This window comes from Alligator mississippiensis, chromosome 6 (assembly GCF_030867095.1).
Source record: "Alligator mississippiensis isolate rAllMis1 chromosome 6, rAllMis1, whole genome shotgun sequence".
Taxonomy (NCBI): Eukaryota; Metazoa; Chordata; order Crocodylia; family Alligatoridae; genus Alligator; species Alligator mississippiensis.
In genome coordinates, this window is record NC_081829.1 from 55,794,408 (window position 1) to 55,815,924 (window position 21,517).

The following is a 21,517-nucleotide window of genomic DNA, read 5'->3' on the forward strand; positions in this document are numbered from 1 at the left end:
CGTGGGATGGTAACTAATAGACAGGAATCCAGGTTTTCATATTAATTCACATGAATATTTTTATTTCCAAAATCTAAATTAAAAAATTGCAGTCTGACATTTAAAACTGGTTGCTTTCATGTGTACAAGTACAATGCACACTAGTGACTACTTGTAAATGCTTATAAAAAGCTTCCATAAAATATATAAATAATTTATTTTAATGTGTTCAGAGAACAAAAAATACTATGCGACTTTTTTGACTGGTCCCAAGTAAAGAATTGATCCATCTATAGATTACTAAGCAAACAAACAACACCAAAAAAGATTCTGATTAAAATAGAGAACTTCCATTGATATTTTATGAACAGAAAGAGGCTAAATTTGTAGAAGAAACTGAACCTTTTAATTAGCTCTGTGTGACAGAGCAGCTTCAGTGCTCCATCACTTTAAGGGCTGGAGCAGGCAGCTGGCAGGTGGCTGATGAGGGTGGCCATTTTACAGCTCAGCTGTCTAGGCTGAGAGAGCAGCTGAGACCAGCCGTCTGGGGAGCAACCTCACCAGTGGAGCTCCTGCTCCAGGGACATCTCGGAGGTAACGGCGAGGCTATGGGGAAGGAGGAGGCCTCATGGTCCTGGGCATGACTGAAAAATGCACACTGCCAGGAAGGAGAGGCCCAGTGGGACTGCCTGTGGTGGGGCAGTGCCACTTCAATACTGAGACCGAGAACCTTCCTGGTGTAAAGCTGGTAGGGGCACTGAAAGCCTAGCCCTCACCTTCAGGTGGGTTACAGTTGAGTGGAGTGGGGGCCAGGTACGCTTAATAAAAGCACCTGAGTCCAATGGGGTGTTAGACCCTGGAGTTGGGCCAGGTATGCTCGAAGAGGAGCACCTGAGCCCAAGGGGTGTACGACCCCAGGCCCTGTAAAGAGGTCGAAGCGGAGGCCAGGCATGCTTAAGAGAAGCACCTGAGCCTGTAGGGGTGGAAGACCCCAGGACCAAGTGTAGGGGTGGAGTAGTGGCTCGAGAGAGGGGCATAGTGGCCTCGTGAGGGGGAGGGGTGAAGTAGGCCCAGTCTCATTCAGGTGAGGGCCATGGGAGTGGCCCAAAAGGCTGCATCAGGGATGGCTGAGGCATGAAGGGTGAAGCCTGATGGCCCTATGGGGGTCGCTTAAGGGAGCAGGCCAGTATGAATGTGCCCCTGGAGTGGGCGCAATGATAGAGGCCCTGTGAGAGATGGCAGAGATCAAGAGGCCCCAGTGAGAGGGGGGCAGTGTGCGTGAGGCCCGTGAGGGCATTGTGAGAGAGACCCAACTGTGTGCCCAGTTTTGCCTGGCCTTGAGCCCGAAATTTAACACACAGTGTGACATCTGTGAGGCATGGGACATGTGTAAGGGGAGGGCAGAGTGTGTATGTATCGTCCATTATAGTTGGGTGCTTGAAGGGAAGCCTCCTGCCTTATTAGCATGCTGATTACTTTACAACGAGGTGTGGCAGACGAGCAAGGCCTAATGGCATAAATTGTGTTTGCCCATAGACAGGAGGCGGACCGATACTGAGATCGGGCCTGGGAGCTTGCCCCGTCACACTCTGCAATGTTTACTGAAGAGTTTGGTCAAGCCCCAGAACTAAATATAAATTTCTGATTTAAGGGTGGATACTACAGAAACCATTGCAGAATGTTTAAAATTGTTTTAAAATGTGCTGTTTATGAAATGCAAGAATAACCAGTGATAGATGTGCCACAGAGTAATCCATGGAATCTAACAGTACTGACACTTTTAGTTGACTTGTCTAGGAGATATTAACACTATGCCCATGCACCAGCAGTCTTAAAAAAAAATCAGATTAATGAATCTTATAGGTTTGACATATGTTTCCAAATACAGCCTGGTTTCTGTATTGGAAAGCTTTAGGCATGATTTGTAATTACTCGTTCATTCTGTGGTCATGGAAAACTTCTGTTAATGTTTGGGGGTCAGTGTTTGATCTCTGTTGTGTTGGCATAAATCTGAAATTACTGGAGTCAAGTTAGTTACTTTGTGCTTATACCCAGGTAACTGAAATAAGATTATAAATGCATTGGAACAGATTCTGACATTTTGGTTGCATTTGTCTTGACCATGCCTAACATTAAGCGATGTTCCATGATTCAGCATATTTTTTGAAAGATGTAGTTTATGCCACTGCCAAATGCTGTGAATGAACTTGAATCTTCAACAACGCTGCAGAAATTCAGTCAGGGCCAAAGAACCAAAAACCTGACTTTGAAAAACCTGAATTTAGAATATTATGAAAAACATTAATTCACTTCTAGGAGAAATAGTGTCACATTTATCCCCAATGCTGCAAACCCTTACTTATGAAGGGTACTAGCTATACAATTTAGTTATTCCTACTGACTTTAGTAGGCTTAATTATGTGAGCCAGGGTTTTCAGAAAAGGCTTAAAAGATATTTATGACACTATTTTTAAAATGGGTATAATTATGTGGATAAAGGAACAAACTGCAGTAAATTAAAAGAGGGCATACTCAGAATGAAAGTGGGTCAAATTGTTGTAGTTCAGCCTCCATTCACTGTAGGGTAAGAGTGAGTATACAAACAGTTACTGTGATGCAGCTGTGTGGTGAGTCCCTATCCACAGCTGATGCTGCCAGTTAATCACCAATAAAAACCTGAAAATCAGGTTTTTGGTTCTTTGGCTCTAGTTGAATTTCTGTAGCTTTGCTGATGATTCAAGTTCACTCATAGTATCTGACAAATTAGGCTGTTGGCTACAAAAGTTTATGGCTGTCTGAACCGCTTAGTCTCTAAGGGCACATTCAGACAAGTGCAGACATGCAGGGGTCCATGTTTGCCATGGTACAAATGGCAGCGGCACACATTTGTGCCACTGCTTTGTGTCCCAAGGCACACCCCTGCATGTGCACTCTGGTATGCGCCTGGGTGTAGTAGGGGAGGCTGGGGCCAGCACCTGTGCTGGCCCCAGCAATCTTACTTGCAGTCCTGGGGGCCTCCCAGGGTAGCAGTGGTTCCAATCTGGCCACGTGGAGCCTGGTTAGCTGCCAGAGATTGGTCCAGGCTCCACTTCTGGCAGCACACATTGCTGCTGTGTGCACTGTGCCACTTTATTTTGGTGTGGCCTTTTTTTGACACTGGGATCTATCTCCTGGCAGAGCTGACCTTAGGGGTGTGTAGGTCCTGGGGCATATCAGCCTGTGTGTGTGTGCAGGGGATGGGTGGTGAATGGCTGGAGTGCTGAGCTGGTGGTGTGTGGCAGCCACGCAGAATGGTGGCGCCCTCAGCATGGGGTGCGGTGCCCCCTAAAGCGCAGGGCCCAGGGCAGTTGTCCTGATTTTCCCCCCACCTCTCCCCCCCAAGGAACGGCTTTGTCTCCTGGTGTCAAATTTTGGCACTGTGCTGCAGCAGCGCAGCAAACAGGTGCGCATGCACCATGTGCCAGTTTGTGGTGCCCCAAACAGCTTTGAGTTGTCACAAACCACATGTGGGCGCTTGCCTGGACACACCCTAAGAGTGCATCTACCTGAGTGCAGACGTTTGTTTCTTCGGAGACAAGTAGCATTAGCAGACTCCTACTTGTCCCCAGGGAATGCCCTTGCCACATGTGCCCTACTGTGTGGCAGGTTACCCTGGGTGGGGTAGGGGAGGCTGGGGCCAGCAACTGTGCTGGCTCCAGCAGCCTTACCTGGGGTCTTGGGGGCCTCCTGGGGCTGCAGCTGCAGCAGGAAGCCTGGCCAGCAGCCAGAGTGTGGCTCTGGCCGGCCAGGTTCTAGTTTTGGGCGGTGTGCGCTGCAGCCACATGCGCCACTCCACTTTTTTTTGGCATGGTTTTTTTTTGATTCTGGGATCTCACCTGTGTGTGTGGTGTCTGGTGTTACATACCGCATGTCTGTGCTCATCTGGACATGGCCTAAGGTCCTTCCCTGCCGTTACTTGTATCAAAAGGTACTAAAGGAGATAGCACAAAGCTTCACAATACATTTAAGTATTTTAAGCAAAAAATCTAGAAAATGAGATTCTGAATGAATGTCATGTCACACTGTGCCTGCATCTTATTTGTTACAATTAATGTACGGTTGTACAAAGCTTCTGAGCATTTTGTCTCTAAATTTCTGGAGGGTCTCTGGAATCTGATACATGTGCAAAAAGAATCATCAATGTCCATTTTATCAATTATTCAGGATATTCTGAAATGTAAAATAAAGGAGCAAAGGGTCTGAATTGTATTAATTCCCTCCTGAAGGATGCTTGCATTCAGACACCATCAACATCTGGAAATATCCAATATCTTGTTCTAATGCAGTAATACAATGGGGGCCAACCTTTCTGGGAGGTGTGCCACAAATTGGCCCTGCATCTTCCTAGTACCACTCTGATCCCCTTCCATTGCCTGATCTGCTGTTCTGCTTTCTGTCCTGTGTCCTCTACCCAATCTGCTGCTCTGCTTTCAGCTTCTTTCCCTGTGCTCCCAGCTCTATCTGCTGTTCTTCTTTCTTCCCTTTCTGCCATGGTGCTGCTTATACTTTCTTTAATCTGCTATTTGTCACACGCAGAGGCTGCCTGTGGCACTTGTACTAAAAGATTGTGCCATTGCAGTAGAACTGGGAATTAGTTGTCTGAATCTCATTGCTTCTCTTTTGTCTCTTTCCCCAACCCTTTTATTCTCTAGGAGATCGTAATAATAATAACACTGGCCCTTACTTTGAACATTGCTTCCTTTTATTTTGGGTCTGTTTATATTAGCTGACTTTTAGCAGCAAGGAAGTGCTTGTTTTGTTCTAGTTGGCTCAGAAACCCAACTGAGAATGTTAAATAGCTACAGGAAAAGTAGTAGTAATCTGTAACTAATAAATATACTTCTTAGTCATATAAGAGCCTTAAATAAACATTTGTAGGAGGACATAGATATTTCAAACTTAATTTTTCATTGTGTAATAGTGAGGAAACGCTCTTTCAAATCTCCCCCCACCGCACTTTTAAAGTATTTTGTTTCATTATCTAGAACAGTGATTCTCAATCAGAGTGCCACACACCTTGGGGTGCCTTGAGCTCCTTTCAAGGGTGTCAGAGTGCTACTCACTGTTTGCGCCATTAGATGTGGCAGTATGATTCACAAGATAAACCCAGAGACTTCAAATAGGAATCAAATGCATTCTGATGTGTTGTGATCTTTCTGAGGTTTTTGCAACAGAAGAATTGCTCTATTATATTTTTGTAGACAAAAGAAAAAAAACAGCAAGTGAAAACTAAGAGCTATCTTGAGTCTAAAAAGGTTGAGAATCACTGATCTAGAAATGTTCTAGAAATGAAAATAGTCCTTTCTTTGAATGCTAAGAAAAATCACTTTGTATTCTTTACTTTTCTTTACTCCCATCTCAAATGATTTTGGCACAGTGGTTTATAAGAGCTCTGCTGATGCCTCAAAATTGCAGAAATAACTAAAGCTTTAGGTTGCTCCAAGCTCTATTTGTTCAGCAACGGAAAACAATAAGGGATTGTTATTGTCCTCCTAACCTGAGTGTCTTGCATTCTGGGCGCCGCACTTCAGGAGGGATGTCGACAGCATTGAGATGGTCCAGAGGAGGGCCACTCACATGATCAGGGGGCAGCAGGGCAGGCCCTACAATGAGAGGCTAAGGGACCTGAACCTGTTCAGCCTCCACAAGAGAAGGCTGATCTGGTGGCCTGTTACAAACTAGTTAGAGGGGACCAGCAGGCATTGGGGGAGTCCCTGTTCCCCCGAGCACCACCAGGAGTGACTAGAAATAATGGTCACAAGCTGGCAGAGGGTAGATTCAGACTAGACATCAGGAGATGCTACTTCACAGTCAGGGCGGCTAGGATCTGGAACCAACTTCCAAGCAAAGTGGTGCTGGCTCCTACTCTGGGGCTCTTTAAGAGGAGGTTAGACGAACACCTTGCTGGGGTAATTTGACCCCAGTACTTTTTCCTGCCATGGCAGGGGGTTGGACTTGATGATCTGCTCAGGTCCCTTCCGACCCTACCAACTATGAAACTATGAAATAATTATGGTATATAATCTGCAGTAGTAATCTGGTTTGCTACCACATCACAGCTTTTGATGATTTCCTTAAGTGTGCAGATCTCAACAAAAATTCCTGAAAGACCTCCCATAACAGTATGCCAGACCACTGGAGTTCTGCACCTTACAGTTCCTCAGTGACTCCCCATCTTCAGAGTAACCAATAATTTCCTAAATTGACACTGCATGAGATACTTTACCGAACTCCAGATAGAGGAAGTCACTGCATTTCTTTTGCCCAGAGAATCTGTTCTTCTATCAATGAAAGGTCATTGTTGTATGTGCAGCATCGTGCTAACATGACTACTTGTTTCTGGTTTGGAAACTAGTATTTGTTGAGCAGGTGCAGCATGTCTTAGCTCTAACAAGCCTGTTGTTACTTAGATAACTTTTTCCTTTCTTAAAACTCCTCATTATTAGACCTCAGATTTGTGTACCCCATTCTTCCAGAATTCTGGGATGGAGATTATCTGGTCCTCCTAACCTGAGTGTCTTGCATTCTTTAAGTTTTCTTTCCATCCCAATAGTGATAATTTCTATTTCCATACTCTCATTCCAATTATCCAGTCTGTCCTTGCTCCCATTGACAAGGAAACTGTCCTTAAGACTGGCCTGAATTATTCATTCATTTTGGAGGTTGTATCATGACTATCTTTAATCTTCACGCTGGCCTTGTTACATGCTGCTAAGGTTTTCTCTCCCTCCCTCTCTCACATCCCCTCCCCCAATACTTGAAGAGCCCTTTGTCATGTATTTTAACAATCCCTTATGAAGTCTAACCTCTCCTTGATCTAGGGCACCCCGTGTCAACATGCAACCCAGCTGCCTGTGCTTCCTTTGAGCATGCCAGCAGTGGTGAGCAACTCAAATCTGGGCTTCCTATGTACTGGGGCCTTTCAAATACACTTGTGCAGCCCAGCTGCAGTACCCCCAGGGAACTCAAGATTGGGAAGTTCCTCCCTAGTCTCAGACTCTCCTGCCCACCCTGGAACGTTCCAGCACACTGGTCAGCAGGACCAAGCAGGAATGCACCTTTTGGAAATTGTACCACGCAGCCCAGCATCGGGGAACAAGTTCCCCAGTGCTGAGCTACCCTGCAGGTATTTAAAGGTCAGGTGTGAGGGAGATCCCTGGATCAGGGACAGGGTCTCTGATCTGAGGCTCCTCACACACTGGCAGATGCACATTGGGATCTGAGGGATTTTATCTCAGATGCTTAAAACCACACATTATGCCATGCACATCTTGCATGGCAGGATGGAATACTTTTTGGGAACCTTTGATTGCAGTTAAATTTACGGTCATAGAATCACAGAAAATTAGGGTTGGAAGGGACCTCAGGAGGTCATTAGTCCAACTCCCTGCTCAAAGATGGACCATCCCCAACTAGATCATCCCAGCCAAGGCTGTCTATCTGGGCCTTGAAAACCTCCAAGGATGGAGATTCCACAACCTGTTTGGGTAACGTGTTCCAGTGTTTTACTACCCTCCTAGTGAGGACATTCTTCCGAATATCCATACTAAACTTCCCTTGCTGCAACTTGAGACCATTGTTCCTTGTTCTGTCATCTGCCACCAGTGAGAACAGTCTAGCTCTATCCTCTTTTGAACCCCCCTTCAGGAGTTGAAGGCTGCTATTAAATCCACTCTCAATCTTCTCTTCTGTAGACTAAATAAGCCCAGTTCCCTCAGACTGTCCTCATAACTCATGTGCCCCAGCCCCCTCACCATTTTCATTACCCTCCGCTGGACTCTCTCCAATTTGTCCAAACCCTTTCTGTCGTGAGAGGCCCAAAACTGAAAACAGTACTCCAGTTGTGGCCTTACTAGTGCTGAATGGAGGGGAATAATCGCTTCCCTTGCCCTGCTGGCAACACTCCTACCAATGCAGCCCAGTATACTGTTAGCCTACTTGGCAATAAGGGCATACTCTTGGCTCATATTCACCTTATTGTTCACTGTAATCCCCGGGTCCCTTTCTGCAGAGCTGCTGCCTAGCCAGTCAGCCCCCAGCTGATTATCCTCTCCTAAGTGCAGGACTTTGCACTCATCCTTGTTGAGCCTCATGAAATTCCTTTTGACCCAATCCTTTAGTTTGTCTAGCTCACTCTGAATCCTAGCCCTGCCCTCCAGTGTATCTCCTTCTTCCCACAGCTTGGTGTCATCTGCACACTTGCTGAGGGTAGAGGTGCAAAGATACATTGGATCGGCACTGATATAAGGAAAATTGACTGCATTGGCATTCGGCTTCTTTTGGCTGATGTGACCAATAATGCCACTGATAAATGCCCCTGCATGTGCGCAGCGGCAATACAGCACACAGGCAACCAGGAGCACAACAGTGAGGCTGGGGCTGGAGCTGGGGCAGGCACTGCACAGCTGGGGCAGAGCACAGGACGAAGCTGCAAACAGCCCATCTGGAGGGTGTGGGGGTCATGGCTCCCACCGCTGTGTGCACCGCAGGAGGCATGGGTGGTATGTGCTCCTGGATCTGCCCACGGGGTGAGGGAGAGCTGCTGCTGTAGGCTGGGGCTGTGCTGGGCTCTTCCTGATGGGGGGGCTAGGCTGGGCTACACTTGGGATGGGCGGTGGCAGTGCAGGGAGGGGGGTTGGAGGGGCTATGGTGAATTTTGGGGTGGCTGCAGCCCCCCCCCCCCCCCCCGGTAGCACCGTCTCTCAGCACTGCCACTTCCCATCCCGACCACAGCCCCGGCCCAACCCCTCTCCAGGAAGAGCCAGGCACCACACTGCCCACAGCAGCAGCCTGCCTTTGCCCTGTGTGCAGATCTGGGGGCATGTGCTCCCCCCATGCTCTCCTGGGGTGCATGCAGTGGTGGGAGCCACTCCATCTCCACATGCCTCAGACGAGCTGCTCACTAGTCTGTCTCGCACGCCGCCCCGGCTGTGCAGCCCCAGCCTCAGCCCCCCTCTCACCATGGGGGCTTTGACCTGCCTTCCCCTTCACTCTCACCTCTTCCTGCACAGCAGACTTACCAGCCCGATGCCGCTCTCCAAGCTGCCCAACTGCATATCAGCAATCGGATTGGTATTGGCCGATACGGCTCGTTAAAAATCGACCATCAGTATTGGCCCAAAAATTCTCTATTGGTGCACCTCTAGCTGAGAGTGCACACTATGCCATTTTTCAGGTAGTTGATGAAGATACTGAAAAAAAACGTTCTTAGGATCAACCCCTGGGGCACTCCACTTGATACTGGCTGCCACCTAGCCATCAAACCATTGATTACTGCCGTCCGAGCCTGATGCTCCAGCCAGTTTTCTATCCATCTTACAGTCCATTCATTCAGTTCGTACTTCCTTAGTTTGCCTGCAAGAATGTTGTGGGAGACCGTATCAAAAGCCTTGTTGTACACCAGATCCACTGGTTTCCCCACATCTGCAGAGCCAGTTATCTAATCATAGAAGGCAATCAGGTTGTCAGGCATGACTTTCCCTTGGTGAATCCATGCTCACTGTTCCTAATCACCTTATTCTTGTCCAAGTGCTTATAAATAGATTCCTTGAGGATCTGCTCCATGATTTTTCCAGAGGCTGAGGTGAGGTTGCCTGGTCTGTAGTTTCCTATATCCTCCTTTTTCTCTTTACTAAATATGGGCACTATGTTTGCCTTTTTCCAATCATCTGGGACCTCTCCTGATAGCCATGAGTTTTGAAAGGTGATGGCCAGTGGTTCTGCAATCACATCAGCCAACACCCTCAGCACCCTCACGTGATTTCCATCTGGCCCTATGGATTTGTATATGTCCAGTTTTTCTAAATGGTCCCTAACCTGTTCTTTCACCACTGTTGGCTGCTCACCTCCTCCCCAAACTGTACTGCCAGGTACAGTAGTCTGGGAGCTGACATTTGCCTGTGAAGACTGAGGTGAAAAAGGCATCAAGCACTTCAGCTTTTTCTGCATCCTCTGTCACTAGGTTTCCTCCCTCTTGTTGCTGACATACTTGTAGAAGCCCTTCTTGTTACCCTTCACATTCCTTGCTAGCTGCAACTCCAATTGCACTTTGCCCTTCCTGACTTCATCCCTGCATGCCCGAGCAATACTCTTATACTCCTCCCTAGTTTTTTATCCAACTTTCCACTTCTTATAAGCTTCCTTTTTGTGATTTAGTTTACTGAAGATTTCTCTGCTAAGCCAAACTGGTCTTCTGCCATATTGCTAGTTTTCCTGCGTGTTGGGATGATTTGTTCCTGCACTCTCAGTAAGGTTTCTTTGAAGTACAGTTAACTCTCCTGGACTCCTCTCCCCCTCAGACTGGCTTCCCAGGGGATCCTGCCCATGAGTTCCCTGAACAAGTCAAAGTCTGCTTTTCTGACTTTTTTCTGACTTTTCAGTCTCTTCAGTCCAATTGGGTTCACTGACTAGTTGTAATGGACTATGTTATGGACAATCTGATATAGTGGTTAGGCCAGCAGAGTCAGTCTGGAGACAGGGAAAGAATCTAAAATATAGGCCCAATATGTCCAGTATGGTAAATGTCCCTCCATTTTGTCAGTTTGCTCTTTTCAAGTTCAGCACCATAGGATAAGTCCAAGGCTGTGCTGTACTGAGGTATGCTGAGTACACTTCACATCTTTTCATGAGCCTAAAGTGGTATAGCCACTTAAACATAGTGCTGTGACTCTCTGTACTGTGTCATTAAGCTTTGCTGAGAGCAGGTTACTGCTTTCAAGTCAGAAGCCAGTGTGTCTGGAGTTGGTGCTGGCATGTCTCAGCATGGCAATGGCTTGAGCTCTGTGGACATACTCTTAGTTATAAACCTTTTTTATTCTTTCATTTAATTTAATCAGAATAAATTTATGATCACTTGATCCAAGGCCATTTTCTCTGACTAGCTCTTCTGCTTACCAAAGCAAAAGTGGTCCCCATTGCTTGCCTAAACCAAACCTTCTATATCATATCACCTCATGTTAATTCAGTGACTGTTTGTTAAAGAAGTCTTGCCTATCAGGAATATCTGGGCCCTACCATTATTACTAGCATTCATTTTCCAATCTATATCAAGCAAATTAGGGTTTGTCTACATGGAACAAATGCAGTGCCAGGTCGTGATACCTGAGCACTTCCTCTGAATGTTGGGTACCAGAAGGTGCATTAGTGTGGCACTCGTTTCCTGACAGAGAAACAGAGGTGCTTCGTTCAGTCAGCATGCATATACTGCGTCTGGTACCTGAAGTAGTTTGGATATCTCTACATGGATTGCATGACATACCTTTAAAGTTTCCTGAAGTGACATAATTTCTGGCAATATTTATCTCCTTAATAACATTACAGAAATCTCTATCCATATCCAAATCTAATCAGAGTTCATATAGCAGATTCCCAGTACCTCAGTAGCCCTCTATCCTTCTCCAAAGTGATTTTGACCCAAATAAAATCTTTTATCGATGCTATCCCTTCTTATTTCTGTCATATCATTAATGTTCAGTGCAAGTCAACCATCTTTATCTTTGTCTGTCTTTTCTGAACTGTACATATGCTTCATGATTGCTCTTCTACCAAGTTTCTGTTATTCCTGTAATATCTGGTTTTGCATCCTGCACCAATAGCTTGAGTACCTCAACTTTGAAACAACTGGAATGGAAGAAGTTTGGACAACAGACTGACTACACCCTATTTCCTAGCTGTACTGAGACAGTACTTTTACTGCCTGCATCACATACCCAACTGCATTCATTATTAATGATACTTGTTTCCTTGCTGTTCATCAGTGTTTTCAGACTCTAGTGTTTCTTTATACAGTTCCATTTCTTGAGTTTTTTTCTCCCTGGGCACATCTACATGAGAGGCTGACTGCACACTAGCCTAATAAGACAGTAGTAGCATGTCACAACATGGACAGTGTTAATATGCTACTGTACAGCATGTTAGGCTACTGCTCAGTAGCGTCACTTAGAAGTGCTAACTAAATGCGAAGTAATGGCTGTACAGTAGTGTCTTATGTAGAAGTGCCTCCTGTGTTTTAAAAGCACACATGGATAGTATACAAGTGTCTCCTGATTATAACTGTCCTAGGTAAAACATAAAGGCAAAATATATGGGTTTTTAATATTTACTTTTCTTGAGCACAACCTTACAAGTAAATTTTTATGATGGTTTTACAAAGCTGGTGGATATGTAAAAAATAAAAATACTTTTTTTTCACAATTCTATATATTTTTTCTTTTCAGACGGACATTATCAACACTATGTGTGGATATAAAACTATTGACAAAGAGGTAACTAAAAGAAATTTCTATCACTTTGTTATAAAGAATCATGAGAGAGTATTCCTCTGACAAAGCAGCTGGTTTCTTTATGAATCACTCTTTTTCCTTTTGGGCTCCTGGTTTAACTTGCACAATGCTTTCATTTCAGACCAGGAAAAATACAGCCCAGTTTCTAGTACTGCATATTCAGTGCATAATGGAGTCATTCAGTAATGTTAATGCTCTGACTAGAGCTGGGGGAAAACCAAAGTTTTTTGTTTAAATAATAAAAAAGCTTTTCTTTTTATTCATACATCCCATTCTTATATTCTACAGTGGGTATAAAATATTGAAGACAAAATGTTGTAATAGTAGAGAAGAAATGGGGCATCCCTTATTTTTGTTGGCAAACTTCTAATGCTCTTCAATTGTAGAAGTGAGATATGGCCTAAGCCTGTAGTTTCTCCTCTTTTCTGGGCGTTAGTCCCATTGACTTCAGTGTCATAGGCTTTGTGAGAACCAGGCATCCAAGTCTGGGCTTGCAGTCTGTAATAGTAGAGTGTATATTGCACAGAAGGCAATAATTTGATCTGCTGAGGGTCTGTACAGCCCAGTTTTGTAGGAGTAGTTTTGGCAGGTAAATTGGGAATCAGCTGAAAGTCTCTGTTCCCTTTTTGTGCAAGACACCTAGTCACACAATGCCAATTTGAATGACATTTTTTTAGATTGGCAGTACTTTAAATATGATCTGTCACTTAGGCTCACTGGGCACCTATACACACGTTCCAATGACTTCTAATTAGAACACATCAGAGCAGATTCAATAAATTGAGTCTGCTGCAACGTTCTAATCATGTGTTGCAGCGTCTTATGTATTCAGTTTCCCCACATTTCAAAATGGTGGTGGAAGTGCTTTAACTAAAGCTCATTCAATGCCTCCATTTTGAAATGTCGGATGCTGAATACAGGAGATGTTGTGGGCGTTTTAATTAGAGTGGCTCTCTAATTAAATCATCCATCCCCCACCCCCCAGTCGTGGCGCACATGTAAAAATGCCAGTTGAGTCAAGGGTTGATTCTGCAAGATGCTAAACACTGTTCTGGTTCTGATCTGTGGAGCACTGAAGCATGTACTTTACTTGAAACTCACAAGTGGTACCAGCCATTTCAATGGGATCATTCACAGGCTTAACTGCTATGCTGTTTTGGGACTAGACGGGTCCAACACCTTTGAGGGTAAACTTTAAATTCTCTTTTCTCGAGTCTATGAGCCCGTTGCAAGACAGGATAGCAACTTGGCCATGGTTTGGATTTTTGCGCTGCAGCAGTTGCAGCCAGGAAGTACTCAGGAAGGTAGATAGATATCTCCTATATTTCATGGTATAAAATTGGGATCAGTTGTATTTCTTTTAGTAAACTTAATATTTTAGATGGTTGGTGATAAGGCCATTGCACCAAATTCATTGGGGTTGCAAGAGCGTGAATGAAGACAGAATTTGATGCTTTATATTCTAAAAAAACACTGGCATTCTTCTAATCAAACTGTTATATATTATATTATTTTATAGCGCCTGAGCATTCAACACGTTATATATGTTCGGGGATGCACAAATGCAGTACTCATTTGGTTCGTAGACAATTACAGCATCATGGCAGGTGTCTTGCTTGGTATATTGTTACCACAGGTAAGGCTAGGTCATTATGTATGTTGTTCATTAAAGGGAATATTTAGCTCATGGTCTTGGTAGACAAAATGGTATTTGATATGATAAGACTGTTTTTATTTAAAGTTCACATAACTTGGAAGCTGATGTGGGTGTGCCTTTGTGTCTTCACAGAGGCCCATTGATTTAGTAGCACAGTGTGATATGTTACATTTTTTCATAACCTTTGCCCACTAGTTTGCATCCATAAGACTTAGTCTAGCATTCTGAATCCCAGGGTAATTTTCAACAGGCATAATTTATTTTCGACAGTGGGGGGTAAAGGAGGTGGTAGAAGATGTCACTAAAATCTCCTTCATTTCTCCACTTGTGAATTCCCCCTTCCAAAACTGCACTGACTTGAGGCTCTAACTTAAATTATGTGGGGGGTGGGGGGAGTGTGTGTGCACGTGTGTGTGCACTTCTGTGTATTACAATAAAAAAATGTTGGATGAGGAACACATGGTCTCCTTTCATAAATGCTTTTTTATTTTACAGTTCTTAGGTGTGTTGTTGTCATTACTTTACATAACACGAGTAGAGGACATCATTGCCGAGCACAAGCTTAGTGCGGATGCTTCTGTTGCATTCCAGGAACAGTCAGAAGTTGAACGAGCAGGAACGGGTTGCTGTATGTGTTATCCTGGGAAACAGTAGTTGCCAGGCAAAAAACCTTAAATAAAGTATAAACAAAGCCTTGTTTTGGTTTGTATCTGTTTCTGCAGATCTTACAGACTTTGGACATAAGCAGTGCTAAAGCCTTTTTGATATTTTTAAAAACAATGCATCAAAAGCAGAAGCCAAACTTCTCCACCCTGTGGTCTTAATTGATTTTCCACTGTGTTTCAGTGCCGAGTATGCTTTGAATTTTCACAGGATCTTTCAGGCAACCTACTGTGGGGTGTTTCAGACTCTTAGGAGTGCTAGATCTCATCAGACCAAAAAGTGGACCAGGTGTTTTCCAGAAGCGGAAGAATTGCTACTGGACACTATAACCAGCTCAGTTCAGCCACACATTTTGTTGCACTAGTCAGCTACTACCATAAGTGACTGCCTGCCTATAACACAAGTTTTGTATCTACTCTTCTTTCCGTGTTTTGCCTCCAAGGAAACAAGTGGTCTCCTACAGCACAATCCCAGGAGCCAACCCTGCTTGAAAATTGTTAACTAAACTTGTTTTTTAGATGATTACTGAAGGAACTGTGATAAGAGACATTTTCTGTTGGGGAAAACTCAGAAGTAAACTTCTTTTAAAAGAGAGCTTTTGTTTCTTAACTGGTCATATTTAAATGTTTGTCCTTTCAGATATATTTTCATATTGATTCCTAAACAAAAGGGAGACTTATGTGTGCTTATATTTTGAATCAAATGGCAGATATTAAATAGACATTTAAAATTTTTAAGCTGGTCCTGACTGACAAACTGATATAACTGTGTGTAATGCCATAAACTTTATTGCTGAATCTTTTGTGCCTTTTAATAATTGGGTGTATGCCAATGTTTGAATGTCAGGTAATGCTTTGATAAACTTTTTATGCAATTTATTATTGTACAGATTTTTATGGCAGCTGCTAGATACTGGATTAATTTGAATCTTGTATGTATATGTATTTTTCCCTCCATAAATTATCTAGATTGCCTATTGATTTTTGGAGTTCTGTTATGTTCATATATTTCATTTTCAAATGTGATTGTGCTCACAAAAAGTAAGTGTTGTTAATTTTTTTAAAAAAAGCAAATACTTTAAATATGTTTCATTCTGAATTTTACTGATAATATATTCAGTCATTAATCTTAATGGATTATAAATCCTCTCCTAAATCTGTTTTTCATTAATTTTCAGGCAAGCACACAGAAGTTCAAATATTTTTCTGCTGCTGCAGGGCTATATGAATATAGTTTCATATCTAGAGACCTTCAGTACAGAGACTTCTAAACATGAAAAAAACCATGAGTATTTTCCTGAAAACAGTATACAGTTTCCTCATTTTATGCGGGTTCTGTATGTGTGAATTTGCTCTTATGCGATGACCCTTTTTATACCAAAAATTGGTTATATGCGAGGTAAATTCACTCTTATGCGATTGGCATGGTGTAAGCCCACAGTCAGCTGCTTTGTGTGGTGGATTGTGAGAGTGACGTGCACCAAAATATAGTCTCCTGTGTGGATCTGTGCTCTTCACTTGTTGTCTGTGATGTGTTTCTGTAGTTGCCATCCCCATTATGATAGTGCCCTGTGCTTGTGTGTACTGTTGGGGAGTACCAAAATTGTCTTGTGAAAGTGGTAGAATGGGTCTGGGGGTCAGTACAATTGATGTTGTGGAATGCATCCCTATTTGTTACATTGTAAGTAAGTTCCCTTTATGCGAATTTGAGTTATGCACCATTTTCCAGGAATGTATGTACAGCATAAAGTGAGGGAAACCTGTATACACCATGTAAAGATTTTCTTATTGGGGAATATCTTATCCTCTTCTGCCCCAATTTCAACTGTTGCCTGTAGGAGAGAAGCCCATTCTTTCTTTCCTTCCTACATATACCCATGTCTTTGTCCTTATCCTATATTTTTTACTCTAGAAAGGAGTAGTCTAGTGGTCTGAGCAGGACTAAAACCAAAAAGACCTTAATTCTAAGCTTGCCTTTGACACTGCTTTGCCCTGTGGTCTCTCTAAGTCAAATTCACTTAACTTCTGAGCCTTAATTTTTCCTTCCTTCTGTAAAATGGACACAATAATTCTTGGGGGTCACTGTGAGGACTAATCTAGATTTGGACCAAGCATTCTCTGCAGCATTTCCAGTCCCAGCTGGACTCATGGGCAATAGAGAAGAGAATTGCTGTGGTGACACAAATAAATGCCAAGTTTCAGACCAATAAACTTTTTTTGCTTTCTGGTACCATGTCATGTTTGCACTGCCTTCATGAACCTTCATTTTCTGAAACTAATAATCAACTCAAGAAAAAAAGCACACTCAACTTAAGGAATCATGCACACAGTACCTAACCAGAGAGAGACATCTACTAGGGGTGTGCAAAGTGGGCCCTATTCAATTTGGAGATAGTGATTTGATTTGTTGATTTGGATCACTGTCCCTGATTTGATTCAGCCAAATCAGAATCTGAAGATTTGATGCTGATTCGGAGAATCAGCGATTGGACATAGACACAGCTTTAAATGTTTTTTCTACATACCTCAAGGTACCAGGCATAGCTCATGAATGCTGCGATGCTGGTGCGGATGGAGCGTCCCACGGGGAGGACACGTGCTTGGTGGCGAACCCAAAGTGGACCAGGAGTACTTCCGATCCATTTCCGGGTCTGCCAGGGAACGTGCTCGCTGGGAGGGGGGGTCCCCCATGCACCCTCAGCTCAACGATTGGCCACAGAGGGACCCCGGGTGCCCCCCAGACCTAGGAGGCACCAGTCACCGAGCTGGGAGGGGTGTGAGGGGGCCTGGTGCACTCCCCAGCATGCTCCCGGCAGACCTAGAAGTGAACCGAAAATGCTTCTGGTCCACTTCTGGGTCTACTGCCAAGCATGCTGGGAGCTCCCCGTGCTCCTGTGGGACACTCCATCCACCCCAGCATTGCAGCATTCATGAGCCACCTGGTACCTAGATGTATGTAGAAAAAAACATTTAAAGCTGTGTCTATGTCTGAATCCCCAACTCTTTCCACATCTCTCCGAATCAATTCAGAGGGTTCCGATTTGATTTGGAGAGATTAAAGGGTCCTCTGATTCGATTCGGATTCAGAATTTTGGTCACCTGATTGGGCAGAATCTCTGCTGAATCGAATCAGGGACCAAAGCTTCACACAGCCCTAACATGTACACATAGGCACTTTTTAAAACATATTTAAAATTTGAGCCTCTGGTGTTCTTCCTGGCTGGAAACAGACACCAGCAAGTTTTTACTGTGGCACAAAGTGACAGCAAATAGACATCCATACCTCTTGCCATACCAAACAGCTGATTGGCGGCCCTAGCCCTGGACTGCACCAGTGTGTGCTGGCTTTCCCCGTTTCCAGAGACCTGCACCCCAGGATCTCTGGGGCACATCTCTGGAAGCAGGATAAGTCAAGGTTCCCTGCTTGCACAGCCACACCCTTTGCAATCTCCAGAAACCCCGGAGATTACCGCAGATGCCTCTGGAACCTGGGAACGTGTCACCTGTTGTCCTGCAAAATCAACAGGTGGTACACTGAGTAACATAGAAAGATGGCTGGATTATTGGGCTCAATGGGTAGTAATGACTCAATGTCTATCTGGCAGCTGGTATCAAGTGGTGTACCCCAGGGGTTGGTCCTGGGGCTGGTTTTGTTCACTATCTTCATTAATGATCTGTAAGATGGGATCAATTGCACCCTCAGCAAGTTTATGGATGACACCAAGCTGGGGAGGGTGTGTGTGTGTGTGTGGGGGGGGGGGTGTAGTAGATACTCTGGAGTGTGGGCTAGGATTCAAAGTGACCTGAACAAATTGGAGGACTAGGCCAAAAGAAATATCACAGAGACATCAGAGGAGGAGGTGGGTAGTCAGCAAACTGCCACCCCCAAGATGAGATGCAGGGTGGTGGGGTGGAGGCACTCCTTCCTGCAGGGCACAGAGGGACCCATCTACCATCTAGACCCCATAGCCCATGAGGTCTCCTGCCTCCCTGCAGCTCACATGTGGGATGTTGCGGAGAGGATCCCTAGGCTCATCTGGCCCTCCGACCACTACCCCATGTTCTTCATCCGTGTGGGCACAAATGACATGGCCAGGAGTAATCTGGACTGAGTCATGAGTGACTACAGGGGTCTGGGGGTTGGGCTCAAGGGGCACAGGTAGTCTTTTCCTTTGTGCTTCTGGTTGTGGGCCACGGACCTAGGAGGAAAGGAGGTGTTGGAGAAGTGAACTGCCGACTCCAGCGATGGTGCTACTGAGAGGGCTTTGGTTTCTTTGACCACATCACACTCTTCAGGGAGAGAGGACTCCTGGCAAGAGACGGCATCCACCTCACGTGGAGAGGTAAGTCCCTGTTCTTGGCCAGGATGGCCGATCTTCTAGATAGGGCTTTAAATGAAGATTTCTGGGGGATGGGGGAACGCTGGCTGGAGCATGCCCGGGTACCAGCACACAAGAAAATTCTGAAGTTGAGAACAATAGGAGAGCCACTTTTGCAAGAGCTGAGGGAATGGTTTTTCCTTAATGTGACAGGAAATCGAGGGTCTCATTTGGAGGACCAAGGTGCCTGTACACTAATGCCAGGAGCATGGGGAACAAGCAGGAGGAGTTAGCCCTCCTGTTCTCCAGTGGGCATTATGATTTATTAGGGATTACGGAGACCTGGTGGGACTCCTCACATGATTAGAATGTAGCCATAGAGGGCTACACCCTGCACAGAAGGGACCAAATAGGGGAAAAAAAGGTGAAGGTGTAGCTCTCTACGTGAGTTTTTGGAGGCCGACATAGGCTCCAAAGAAGGGCGACTCGAAACCCTTTGGGTCAAACTATAGGGCAGGGGGGGAGAGGAGTGGTGAGAGAGACCTAACTGTAAGTGTATACTACAGACTACCAAACCAGGGGGCGGAGCTCAATCTGAAGTTCTCTTGAACTGGCAGAGGCTGCGCATGCATGGGGCATGGTTGTCATGGGTGACTTCAATTACCCAGACATCTCTTGGGAGGAACACTCGGCTAAGTCGGATTGGTCATGTTGCTTCCTGACTTGTATCAAAGAGCTCTACCTAACTCAGGAAGTGCATGGGCTAACCAGAGGTAATGCTCTTCTAGACTTGGTCTTGGCCAAAGGAGGCCATCTGGTGAGTGACTTGAAAATAGAGGGTAGCCTGGGCAACAGTGACCATGAAACCACCACATTCACTGTCTGTCACAAGGGGGGCAAATCAGCTAGCAGGATTGAAGTTCTGGACTTCCAAAAAGCTAATTTCAACAGGCTCCGGGCAATAGTAGGGGAAGTGCTATGGGACCAGGGACAGAAGGTAAAAGGAGTGCATGAAGAGTGGTCATTCCTCAAGGACATGATCCTTGAAGCACAAAAGAAGTCCATTCCCATGCAGAGGAAAGGTAGCAGAAGGGCTGGTAAGGCCTCTTGGCTTAATAGGGATATCACGGTTCTCTTGAAAAAGAAGAAAGAGGCATACAAACGATGGAAGCTTGGGACAGTCCCTAAGGAGGACTATACAACAACGGCCTGCACTTGTAGGGAACAGGTTAGAAAGGCTAAGGTGGTGACTGAATTTAAATTAGCAACAGAAATCAAAGACAATAAGAAGTCCTTCTTTAGGTATATAGGGAACAGGAGGAAAACAAATGGAAGCCTGGGGCTGTTGCTTAACAACTCAGGACATCTGGTTACTGACACTCAGAAGAAAACTGAACTCTTGAGTGACTACTTTACTTCAGTATTTCACTGGACTAAGGGGAAAAATCATACTAGATAAGGTTCAGAATGGGCATGGTGGGAATGCCTGCCTTCCTACTGTTGCTGTTGAGCTGGTGCATGATCAGTTAGAAAAGTTAGACATTTATAAGTTAGCAGGACCAGATGAACTTCATCCAAGAATGCTGAAGGAGCTGGCTGAAGTAATAGCGGGACCTCTGGTGAAACTCTTCCAAAATTCGTGGCGCTTGGGGAAGGTCCCTGAAGATTGAAAGAGGGCCAATATTGTGCCCATCTTCCAGAAGGGGAAGAGAGAGTACCCGGGCAACTACAAACCAATTAGCCAAACTTCTATTCCAGGGAAAATCCTGGAAAAATTCATCAAGGAGTCTGTGCAATAAGCTTGCAGAAGGTAGGATTCTGAACGATAGCCAGCACGGCTTTGTTGCGGGCAGATCTTGTCTTACCAATCTCATCTCCTTCTATGACCAGGTAACTCGCCACCTGGATAAGAGAGAGGAGGTTGACATTGTGTTACCTAGACTTCCAATAGGCCTTTGATCTGGTATCCTACAATGTTCTCATGGGAAAATTGGAAGATTGTGGGCTTAACTGCTTGACAATCAGGTGGGTAGGAAGCTGGCTGCGAGGTAGGACCCAGAGAGTTCTAATGAATGGATCTGTGTCGTCCTGGTGAGAAGTGGCCAGTGGTGTCCCTCGGGTCCATGCTTGGTCCAGTGCTTTTCAACATCTTTATCAATGATTTGGTTGTGGGAGTGAAGAGCTCACTGGCCAAGTTCACGGATGACACCATGTTATGGGGGAGCGTGGTCACACTTGAAAATAGGCTGCAGATACACGTGGGCCTAGATAGGCTGGCAAGTTGGGCAGATCGGAACCAGATGAAGTTCAACATTGAGAAACACAGAAATGTAAAGTGTTCCATCTGGGGACAAAGAACTGCCAACATACTTACAGGCTCAGTGCCACCATATTGACTAGCACCATGACTGAAAGGGACCTAGGGGTAATAATAGACCATAGTATGAACATGAGCTGTCAGTGCTTTGCTGTAGCCAGCAGGGCAAACAATACTCTGGCATGCATCAACCGATGCATCTCAAGCAAAACCAAGGAAGTGATTCTTCCGCTTTACTTGGCATTGGTAAGACAGCAGCTGGA

At 44.9% G+C, this 21,517-nt stretch overlaps 1 protein-coding gene across 1 annotated transcript in view; it reads left to right on the forward strand.

Annotated features, from left to right (window-relative positions):
- TSPAN15 (tetraspanin 15) overlaps positions 1-16,848 on the forward strand; it is a 61,449-nt gene extending 44,601 nt beyond the window's left edge. The window contains exons 6-8 of the mRNA XM_019484377.2: positions 12,234-12,281; positions 13,819-13,935; positions 14,452-16,848. Coding sequence (XP_019339922.1) covers positions 12,234-12,281; positions 13,819-13,935; positions 14,452-14,610 — 324 coding nt within the window. The 3' untranslated portion in view covers positions 14,611-16,848. The remainder of the gene's footprint in view (positions 1-12,233; positions 12,282-13,818; positions 13,936-14,451) is intronic.
- Positions 16,849-21,517: the final 4,669 nt, after the last annotated feature.